The sequence below is a fragment of the Anarrhichthys ocellatus genome, unplaced genomic scaffold (assembly GCF_004355925.1).
Source record: "Anarrhichthys ocellatus isolate YVR2014 unplaced genomic scaffold, GSC_Weel_1.0 scaffold105, whole genome shotgun sequence".
Classification (NCBI taxonomy): domain Eukaryota; kingdom Metazoa; phylum Chordata; class Actinopteri; order Perciformes; family Anarhichadidae; genus Anarrhichthys; species Anarrhichthys ocellatus.
The window spans coordinates 884,349-896,090 of record NW_022280135.1 but is presented as its reverse complement, the minus strand read 5'-3'; the positions used below and the strand labels follow the sequence as shown (position 1 = coordinate 896,090).

The window sequence follows — 11,742 nt, the reverse complement described above, 5'->3', positions numbered from 1 at the left end:
ATTTCTGCTCTTTAATTTCTTCATTGTTATATCTGTTATTGTCAGTTTTTCTAGTGTACATGATCTTCCATCACACATACTTCCAGTGTTGGAAGAAATACTTTTATAGTGGTAATACCACCGTGTAAATTCTACTTGAGTAAAAGTACTGAAATAGTAAAAGTACTCACTCGGTCTCAAATGTCTCAAAATCAGTGGCGGCTGGTCAATAGAGGGCGCTAGGGCGGCGCCCCACCTTGAGCCACAACAAATAAAACAAAATAAATAATAAACTATACAAATTGTCAATATTTGTGTTTTTGAAATATGGAATCATCCAGTAATATGCGATACTTCGGAGTCTTGAACACGATGGCGAACTGACGGCAGAGAACACGTCGTCACGGTAGCGTCGATATTGCCATCAACTCCTGATCTTATGGCTTTGACGACTGTACTTCTACTGATACAACCAATACTGCTGCTAGAGCTACTGCTTTACTACTAATATTAAGATATTGTTTTATTATTATTGCCCAGCCCAACTTGATACTTTAACCTACGAATACTTTTACTGCTTCTGCTACATGTGATACTCGTACTACCATTACTATAAGAGCTGCTGCTGATGATTCTACAACTATTATATTTTCTCCTTATTTATTTATTTATGCCATTACTACACTTCTATCACCACACTTCAACATTAATATTCATCTATTACTACATCTACCACATTGCTGGTTAAAGATATAAATGTGTGACATACAATTTAGCCAATCGGTGTCCTCAAACAGATTCAGTTGCGCATTCCCGTCCGGACGAGTCTCTACAGGCCAGCGCTAGCGCGAGCACTGCTCCTCCAAGGGTACATCCCAAGTCTCTTAGGCCAAATCCCAATGTACCCCTTACGGACTCACGGGCTTTGAGGTGCGCTCCCGCGAAGTCCTTGAGGGTTTAGGGCTGTCCCACTGTCAAATCGTCAAATGTTTGAGGCTCTCTTGCAGACATTTTGAGCCCTTTATGCACCCTTTCCGTAAGTCAGCATGGTATGCTGATTTAGCCTGGAAGACATTAAAATCAAGGAGTACAAAGTATAAAATACCCACAGTTATACATCATATTTCTTGTCATTTTCATGGTAACGTGATATGTTGCAGCAAAGTACTGTCCCATTCATATTTACACCATCTCAAGCCCTCACAGTCTCTCACACTCACCCACTTACCAGGTGACGTCAGTAAGTCCTTGAGGGTTTAGGGGGGACATTGGGATTTGACCATCATTGCATCCCCGTTTCCCTCACTTGGGTCCTTTCCTTGCGTCTTAGTCCCTCCCACCAGGGATGCATGGAGGAAACCATGCAAGGAGAGAGGAAATATGTTGGACATGAGACGTCCTTTCCTCAGTTGCCTCACGTGAAGTGACGTCTGTTTCTGATGACGGTGGCTGATGATCACAGCTGGATCAGCTGTCAGTCGGCTTTAACAGCTGGAGAGACTTTTGAGAAGTTTGTCTTATCGGAAACGGAAGTTGTTACCAGAAGCGTAAATATATGTTGATTTCAGAGTGAACTGTCCCTTTATTCTGCTGCACGAGACATAAAGGCTTAAGTTCAGAGTAGATATCGGCTCTTATAAAACTTCACATTCGTGCTCTGAGGTTTAAATAACCTAATAAACGATGGATAAGGTATTTTATGTATTAATAAATCATATCCTCAGAGTGCTGAGTCAACGTCATTATAACGGTGGTTGTATTAATAAAATAAATAATGTTAGTGTTGTACCTTCTGTTCATGACCACTAGATGTCAGTGTGGGACATTACATTAGTCATTTAGCAGACGCTTTTATCCAAAGCGACTGACGATTCAGATTCCATCACTGTAGGCTTAGCTACGGGAGCCCTCTGATTGAAGGACGGACCTGCTCTCCACTTAGCCACAGTGAAACTGCTTCTTTAAGACATTAAAGATATTAACCTTAACATTCTTATTTACCTCCTTAAGCTTACTCATTTATAACTGTCAAATATTTAATTTAAATGATTTTATAATCTATAATTGTGTTGGTATACAAGTACCAAATCATTATCTTTCTCACATATGATCTCTCGCTCTACAATGCAGAAAGTGACACCTCTGTATGAAATGAAATGAAATAAAAAAATATAATTTTAGTAGTCCAGGAATGGTTGCCATACTTTGTGCCCTGTACTGAAGAAAAATATGAGCAGATACAAAAAAATGACATTTACAACAAAAAAAATAAATTGGTTTCTTTACATTAAAAATTCCAGTTTGAATTTAATCGCCATTTGTTCAAAACACTAGAAATTTGGCAGTTTTTCAAGATACAAGACGTATTTCATGTAACCTACATGTTTTATTTCCCGTGTAATGAGTGTTGTCGGTTACATTGGACCAAATCAGGGAATATAAATTGAATATGTGAATTATAAACTCATTCTTTGAATGGAGAAAAATCTCTGATCTACTGAAGTCATAAGAACAGTAACAGCAGCTGTTCAACACATCCCAGTAAACAATGTTTGTCTTCTATTAATGTATTTTTTTATCAGTGTGAGAAGTAAATCTGAGCTTTTCCAATTTAAAATTAACCATTACCTCCTCAACCAAGCAGAGCTCCAGTTCGATAGAACGAGACATCCAGTTAAGGATGAGGAGAAAGCAACAAAGTGGGTAAGATGTGTAGAAAACAAACGCCTCTGTAGAGCAGCAACACGTCTTATCTACTTTATCTGGTAGATTTGTTCTGTGACTTCTCTGCAGGTCAGGAGTTTTATTAAATACTGAAGAAAACTGTCTTTACGTTTCTGTTTGTTTGACCTGTAACTTTGCATTAAACTTCACACTTTATGTTTTTATCCTGACCACCAGGTGGAGCTGCAGGCTGCGTTCAACACATCCGGATTCTCTACAAAAAAATAATTAAACTCTAACCTTTATTCATCTTCAGTTCAAACACCATGAAAGATTATTGAATTTAGTAAATGAAAGTGTGGAAAATCTTTAGTTATTAATCCTATTCTTTATTTCTTTTTAATCACAGTCAACATCAACAGTGGGAGAAGAAGAAATTAAATTACAATCAATTAAGAAAAACGAATAAAAACAGCTGTTCTCTTGATTAAAGTTTTAAAAAACAATTACAGAGTAAAGTGGTTACTGGAGGATTGATGCAGAATGAGATGAAGATGTAAACGCACTAATTGGCTTCTATACATAAAACGGCAACAACCTCTAACAGCAGACAAACCAGAGGTGCGTTATTCATTCTTCTGCGGGTAATTAGCTGGACGATACCATGTTGGTGGGAACAAAACCGTAGAGTTAAATAAATATTCACATAAAACTAACACACAAAAAAAAGACAATATTCAAATAATAATTCTCTATAACATAAAGATTCCAACAAAGAGTTATACAAGACACATCCATTAATTTAATCACACAAACAACTTGTATTGCTGCCCCCCCTCCCTTTGTGACAATGGTTCGATCCAGGAGCTCTGAACCAGGTAAAAAACAGGAAGAGGTGAGTCTGTGTCAATGTTACAAACAGTAACACAATATGTCGGCTAATTATTTAGTAAAGAATTCAACACAATTGTTCATTATTAATTTATAAAAATATGTATAATAAATCCTGTTTGGATGGTTTTCATACCAAAACCAGCTGTGAACTAATTAAACAGTGTTTGGCTAATGTTAGCATGTCCAGCTAACTAGCGTGCTGTCACATTAGCATCACTTCCAAGGGGAAGAGTTAGCATGTCATTAGCATTTGTATTTTAAGTGTGAAACATGTTTTCTGACAATATAAACTAAAGTAATGTATGTTCTTTTCCTGATGGTTATTTTCCAAATGTTAGCTTCTATATTTTCCTCATGATACTGTATTATAAAACTACGACTAACTAGCTTAATTAAACAGCACAGGAGCCATGTTTATCTGAAAAGCATTAGCTTTTAGCTTTAGCCTGTTTGTATTATAAAGTATATTATAAAGCTACGACTAACTAGCTTAATAAAACAGCACAGGAGCCATGTTTATCTGAAAAGCATTAGCTTTTAGCTTTAGCTTTTAGCTTTAGCCTGTTTGTATTATAAAGTATATTATAAAGCTACGACTAACTAGCTTAATAAAACAGCACAGGAGCCATGTTTATCTGAAAAGCATTAGCTTTTAGCTTTAGCCTGTTTGTATTATAAAGTATATTATAAAGCTACGGCTAACTAGCATAATAAAACAACACAAGAGCCATGTTTATCTGAAAAGTGTTAGCTTTAGCCTGTTAGCGTGTTTGTAAGAGCCTTTACACAGTTCTCATTTTTCCCTTTTCTCAAGTCACTAAGTGTAATTGTGTCGTACTTGAACGATACTTGAGTATTTCCATTTAAAGCTAACTTATGATTTGACTACTAGAGTTTGGAGTATATTTTACTGCACTTCATTCATCTGACAGTTGTAAAAGCTTTTCCCATATATAGAGATTTTTGAAAACTGATATTTTCCTCCATGTTTTGGCGGCTCGTCTGCATGCTAACAGAGTTTTTAGTCACTAAAAATGGAGATTTTTCAAAACTCTGGTCACGGTGAATCCGCGTAAACGTAAAAACGGAGCGTTTGGGAAACGACAACGTTGTCTCCTCAAATTTATGTCCGTCGCTGTTTTATGAAATGAGCATCGCCAGAAACACTAAAGAACTCTGAACACTGATAAGAAGTGAAAGCTAATTGGTCTTTTAATTGCAGCCTTCCGCCATTTTGGAACGAAGGAGACTTCCTAAATTATCGGAGTAAAATATCTGCCTAAAAGTGAAGTAGAAAATTAGAAAACAAAATAATTTCCATTCTATCGTCATATATTTAATGCTATTACCGAAGTGTTGAACAATGACAAAATATTATAAATATGCATATTATCAAAAGTATTAACTTATTTATTTATTAACTTATTTATTTATTAATGTGACCAAAGTACATTAATTCGTGCAACTAGCTAGTTGCCGATAGCTGGTGGATGTTATTACGCCGACGACGACACAGACTTTACAGCTCATAGGTGTTTTATCATCCACACTGTAGTGAACTGCTGTAAATTTAATCTTACAGTATTTCATAATAACTGTAACATACAGTTAAACATTCATCCGTCGCATGTAAATTAACGGTTAATTACTGCTGTCTCTGTTGCCAGTTTTTTACAATTATTTTACGGTGAAATTATTTGTCGCTGCGGTTTTTTTCCACAGCAATCAGCCAGAGTTCTCATTTAATAACTAATGTGGGAGGGGGCGGGGCTTAGCTAATAGCCAATCAGACGTGAAATGTGATTATTTATTTCACACCCTGTAAACAAATCAAACGCACTTTTCATACACAAGATAATAACTTCACTTTAATTAAAAATGATAAAGTGCAATAATCTTTCATTTATTTTATTGTTAATGACTTTTGTCTCCATTAGATTTGCATCATATTTGTGTCTAATCTGCTTTTATGTCTCATATAAAGATTATTTTATTTATGTTTATTTTAAGCTCTCTGTCACTCTGTCTCTCTCTCTCTCTCTCCCATGTCTCTCTCTCTCTCTCTCCCATGTCTCTCTACCTGTTTCTGTCCCCTCCCCTCTTTCTCTCTCTCTCTTTTCAGTGTAGCTGCTGCTGCTCAGACGGTAACAGCTCCGCTCTCCTCTCTCTCTCTCTCTCTCTCCGTCTTTCACCGCCTCTCTCTCTTGTCTCTCTCTCTACCTGCCTCCTTTCCTCCCCCCCTCCTCCCCTCTCCCTCATACCCTCCCTCCGTCAGTCCCTCTCCTCCCCCCTTCTCGGTGCGGACATGCTCCGGAGATGAGGCTCCGAAATGTCTCCTTCCTGACGGTCTTGTTGTTCGGGCTGTGCGGGCTGGTCTCCGTGTCCTGGTACACCGCCTTCAGCAGCTCCAGAGGTAAGACCCGGTGTGTGTGTGTGTGTGTGTGTGTGTGTGTGTGTGTGTGTCAGAGAGAAAGAGCTCCGCTTGGTTTCTGCTGCAGCTCCGCGTGTTGTGTTTTTGGATGTTGCAGAGAATAAAGACGTGTTGTGTTGATGTTGATTGTGACGGTCTGGAGGTGAAGGGAGCGCTCGGTTTGTGATGCATCACGTGCCAGCTGAGAGGAGAGAGGTGTCTGCATGAATGGGAGGAGGGGGGGTGCTTGGTTTGATTTGTTGCAGAAATAACAAGTGATGCTGGAGGGAGAGCTCCTGTGTTAATGTAGAGGAGGGAGCGCTTGATTTTGTGATGCTTTGCATGCAAGATAAGGGGAGACATGAAGGAGATTGGGGAGGTTTGCTGATTTTTGTTGCAGAGAAGAAGAAAAAAAACACAAGATGCTTGTTAATGTGAAGCTCCAGCAGTGAGGTGTTGGAGGGAGCGCTTGATTTGTGATGCACCACAGCTGAGAGGAGAGGGTCTAGCTGGAGGGGTTGGTTTGATTCCACTTTGTGCTTTTGGATAAAATAAAAAATGCTGCTCTGCCTGAGAAGGGAAGCTCCACTTCATGAGGTAATCATGGGGAGCGCTTGGTTTGTTGTGCCTCACATGCCTGTTTAGAAGAGGAGAGATGAAGGTTGTGATTTTGTTGCAGGACAAAAAAACACAAGATGCTTGTTGTGAAGCTCCAGCAGAGAGGTAATTAAGGGAGCGCTTGATTTGTGATGTATCACATGCAAGAGGGGGGGAGGGGGGTCTTGTTGGAGGGGTTGGTTTGATTTTGTTTCATTTGAAGTGTTGCAGTTTAAAAAAACAAAAAAACAAACTCCACTTTGTGCCTTCTGTAAATGTTCCTGTTCATTTACAGGGGAACCTCCACTTAATGAGGGGAGCGCTTGGTTTGTGATGCACCACATGCCAGCTCGGGGTCTAAAGGAGGGGAGAGAGGAGGGGTTTGTTTACTTTGTTGCAGCTCCAGGGTAAAACACACTAGAGGCCTGTCTATGTGAAGCCCCTGAAGTAATGAAGGGAGCGCTTGGTTTGCCCCACATGACAGCTGAGGGGGGGGGGGGGCAAGTCAAGAAGGGGGAGATGGGGAGGGGTTGGTTTGATTTTGTTGCAGACATACAGCAGCGTCATGATTTATGTGCATGAAGCTCCAGGTTCTGGGGTAATGAAGGGAGCACTTGGTTTGTGATGCAGTGCATGCATAGACGAGGGAGGACGGAGAGACGGGGTTTGTTTGAGTTTTGTTGCAGAAAAGGATAAATGAAGGTGCGAATAGTTGCTCACACACATGAGTTAATCAAGGGAGCGCTTGTTTTGTGATGGACTTACATGCCTAGTACGGGAGAGGGTCTAGATGGAGAAGGGGTTAGTTTGATTTTGCAGTTAAAAAGAGGATGTAGATTTGAAGAGGAAGCTCTGGGTTATGAGGTAATCAAGGGAGTGCTTGTTTTTAATGCCCTACAAGCCAGCTAAAGAGAGAGGGGAGATGTTACAGCTTAAACTTCTGACTGATAACTGGAGGGACAGCAGCTCCAGATGATGAAGGGAGCGCTTGGTTAGTGGGGCTTTGAGGGGGAGGGTTGGTCTGAAAGTTTGAACTTGAAAGGTAAAGGGAGCACTTGGTTTGTGAAGCATGACAATGCCAGAGGGCTAGTTTGTTCAGCTGCCACAGAGGAGAGAAGGGGAGCGCTTGGTTTGTGGTGTGAAACAGAGCCGGGGGGGGGTGATCAGCCGTAGGTGAGTCAGAAGGGCGTGCTTCATTTATGATCCACAGCAGACCTGGAAGGGAGTAGATAGTGGGGAGGTTAACACACACACACACACGCACACACACGCAGGTAATCCGTAGGCTGCACGGTCAGCTGCCCCAAGGGTAAGGGAGCGCTTGATTTATGGAGTGTAACAGGCCCGGCCAGGAGGTTTTTGCATTGTTTTGTTGTGTGTGTGTGTGTGTGTGTGTGTGAGCATGTGAGCGAGCGAGCTGCATGCTCAGCTGTCAGGTCCATGTGAGCGCTTGGTTTGAGACTTCTTGCACGCCTGTGAGGAAGGTGGAGGTAGCTGGATGGGGATCAGCAGATTTATGCAGCTGCTGGTTGTTTTGAATAATCTTCTGCTGCAGGAACGGAATTTAAAAAAGAATAAAAGGAGCGCTTGGTTTGTGATTCATCACACAGCGGGGGGGGGGGGGGGGGGTGCAGCTGCTGTGGAACAGATGACGTCTGGAGCTCCAGTCTGCTGTGTTCTTGTGGCGGGCAGGTGGAGACAAGAGGCTAAGAGGGGGCGCTTGGTTTGTGATGAATTCCACGCCCGGTGAGAGGGGTGGTGTTAAGGTTTTTGTGTCTGTATGAAATCGTTTTCTGGTTTGCATAAAGTTGAGCAGAGAAATGCAAAAGATTTTGAGGCTCGGCTGCTTCAAAAAGGGGAGTGCTTGGTTTAAAACCCAGCATGCGCCAGTGGGGAGGAGTCAGACAGAAGAAGACAATGTTAATTTGCTGATATGATATTCATTTTTGCTTTAATCTGCTGTGATTTTGGTCTCTTTCTGGACTCAGTTTTGCTGCTCTTCCTTCTGAGTCTCAGAGAAAGTCTGAAGTCGGTTGTGCTGATAATCATCTATTGATTATAACAGAAACTCATTAACTCCGTAGATTAAAGACACGATTTCCCCGAGAGGAGCTTAGTTTGTGAACGCACGGCGTGACCTGATGAGAAACGAAACAAACAAACTCTTTCAATGAAGGAAACTTTTCACCAAACACAAAAAACATGTGCATTATAAAGTAAGTAAATACACAGAATATCAGTATTCCTGTGTACATTATACACATTGTCTCCTGTGACTCATTAATATTAGTTAATAGTGACGCATCACTTCCTGTTGTAGCTGCTCTGAACCTCTTTATGAACAGGGACCTGGTTTTGGTCCCGTGGTTCCCGACCCAGAGGGGGTCTTCTGAACCGGACCAGAGGAGTTCATGATCTGCATGCAGGAAGTTTTTTTGCGACATTATCGCTGCGATGAGCAACGTGAGGTAACTCACCAACATGATGCTGGTGTGTGTGTGAGTGAGGTGACCGAGGGAGCGCTTGGTTTGTGATGCACCATACACCAGGGGGAGGGAGGTTCTTCATGCAACTTTATACTTAACTTCACTACATTTCAGAGGGAAATACTTTTTACACACAAAACATCAACAAAGAAACTCTGTAATCTGAGTTCCTCCTCAAAGAATCACACAGAAGCAGAAGTTTGAATCTTGTTTTTAGCAGACGTGCACAGAAGCTTCTTAAAAACAAGTCATTCAGCAAGAAAAACAACATAAAAAACAAGTAAAGACTCAAGAAATGTTTGTCGATTATTGAATTATAGGAAATAAAACATGCTCCAGTACTTTAGATGTAAACTCTACTATTAACATCTAAAATCCTACAGAATAAAACACTGATACCTGTTAAGTACATCATGCTTTGTGTGTGTGTGTTGATCTCTCACTGATCTGTTTACTGCAGCTCTGCTTCACTTTAGTTTAATCTGGAAGTGAAGAACAAGAACTGGATTCTCTACCAAAGCAAAGAGACTTTTAGATTATTAACTTATTCATTTTAATAACTCATATTTTAAGATGTTTTGTGGAAAGCCAGGGAGATAATATTCAGTTGCACTTTGTGAAGTTTAGTGTTACATTTGTTTGACTCGTCGATACCAGAAGATGTAGCATAAATGTGTTTTTTAAATGTTCGGCGTCACATAGAAATAATAAACATTATTCAGATTTCTGACTCTTTTTATAATTTAAAATGTTTAATTTCACATTTCAACATTTTTTCCGGCTGCTTTTCATAGAATTTGTTCAGACCACAAATAAATAAAATACTCAGTAAGTAACTCGGATAATTAAACTAATTAAAGAGTGTGTGAGTATTAAATACGGCTGTTAAACCTCGTTATAAATCTGGTTTTATTTTGAGTTTTATTATTAACGTTTTTCAATCTGCGTCTAAAAGTTTTCACACAAAAAATGAAATACAGAAACAATTGAAGCTGAAGTTCAGAGACGAGATGTCAACCACCAACGAATTCTGTCTTTCCCCACGGCCCCTGAACGCCACATCATTTGAGAATATTTAGAAGAATATTTAACAGAAGAGAAACTGACAACAAGAATCAGAAGAATCTGCCTCAAAGTTTTAGTTCATAACGAAGAACAAATACTGCAAAAGTCATAAATGTGAAGTGGAAATTTCCAAAGAATCAACACGAAGTATTTGTTTTGACATGAAAAGAGCTGTACAGTGTTTTAAAAATCAGTCTGCTCTCTAATCTATATTTAATACAATAATAATAATATCGTGTTGCATAATTTAAATATGTCATTATGTTGTTGTTTGAAAAGAAAGAAAGAGAGTTTCAGATTAAACATTTATTTTACTGATTTTTCAGAATAAAAGAACGAGACGAGCTGTTTGAAGGTTACGAGACTAAATGAACTGAACCGGTGACTAAAGTCAGGTTGGTCAGAAAGTTCTAATGTTTGGTTAAACCACGACTACTATGTAGTACTGCAGTATACTAGAAGGTACGACAGAGTACTTCACAGAGTACCACAGAATGTGTGCTGTGAGAAACCTAAAGGTTTTGATGCCAAAACCAGAGATTAGACCCAAAGTTCAGAGGAATCAGACATGACTGACTCATCCATCTTCCTGCTGTCACACACACACACACACACACACACACACACACCTCAGCGTTCACTCCCATCATGCTTCTCTTCACATCCTTTCCGGACGAAGGCGTGTTTCTGCTGCAGAGCGGAGATTGATTCACACTCTGATGGCAGTTAACCAGGAGGTAGGTAGGTGTGTGTGTGTGTGTGTGTGTGTGTGTGTGTGTGTGCGCGTGTGCGCGTGTGCGCGCGCGCGCGTGTTCTAGCTTGTGTGTGTGTGTCGTAGCTTGTGTGTGTCTGTGTGTCGTAGCGCGCGCGTGTGTGTGTGTTGTAGCACTCAGGGTAAATTAGTTCAGTCAGTGAAGCTGCAGACAGAAGGTGCGTTTGATTTATTCCTTCCTCTGAGGCTGCAGCGGTGATGTCATGTTAACAGCACTGTGAGGTCAGAGGTCAACACGTTTGTTAATCCAGCCCTCTGATTGGCTGTCAGATCTGTTACTGTTTGAACATTTTTTATTCAGTTAATTATGGACTTGTGTTGTTGTTTTTTTGCCCATATCTTCAACAGACTTTTACTTTGTACACACTCACACACACACACATATTGGTTTACTACATGCAGACGGCTCATAGCGATTAGGTGACGCATCGGCCTCTTTCAGTCTGGAAGTGAACATGCTTGACCTTGTCCTCCTGTCACACACATTGTCACACAGACGCGCACACATATATCCTGCCTGGCATTGTTTAACTGTCATAACCTTGGTTTTACTTTCCTCTGTGGCGCTTTGAAGTGATCCATTAAATTCAGTTATTGTGTTACACTTTAGATAGAGTTTTGTGTGTGTGTGTGTGTGTGTTTATAAAGTGTCTTTGTGCAGTTCAAACCTTTGGCTGTGCTGAATTTATATAATGAATATATAATTTATATCCTCTATTATCTCCACTCAGAAATCAAAGAGGCTGCAGAAGATGCTTGAGAATCTTAATGTTTTTAAGTGTCCTTCATATTTCCAGTGAACCGGTGATAGTCGTCTTCATATTTACAGTGAACCGGTGATAGTCGTCTTCATATTTACAGTGAACCGGTGATAG

At 40.2% G+C, this 11,742-nt stretch overlaps 1 protein-coding gene across 2 annotated transcripts in view; it reads left to right on the top strand.

Moving 5' to 3' along the window:
- Positions 1–5,764: 5,764 nt before the first annotated feature.
- LOC116399212 (alpha-1,3-mannosyl-glycoprotein 4-beta-N-acetylglucosaminyltransferase B-like) overlaps positions 5,765–11,742 on the top strand; it is a 43,547-nt gene continuing 37,569 nt past the window's right edge. For both annotated transcript variants that reach the window (XM_031876177.1, XM_031876176.1), the window contains exon 1: positions 5,765–5,950. In XM_031876177.1, the coding sequence (XP_031732037.1) occupies positions 5,854–5,950 (97 nt within the window). In that variant the 5' untranslated portion in view covers positions 5,765–5,853. The remainder of the gene's footprint in view (positions 5,951–11,742) is intronic.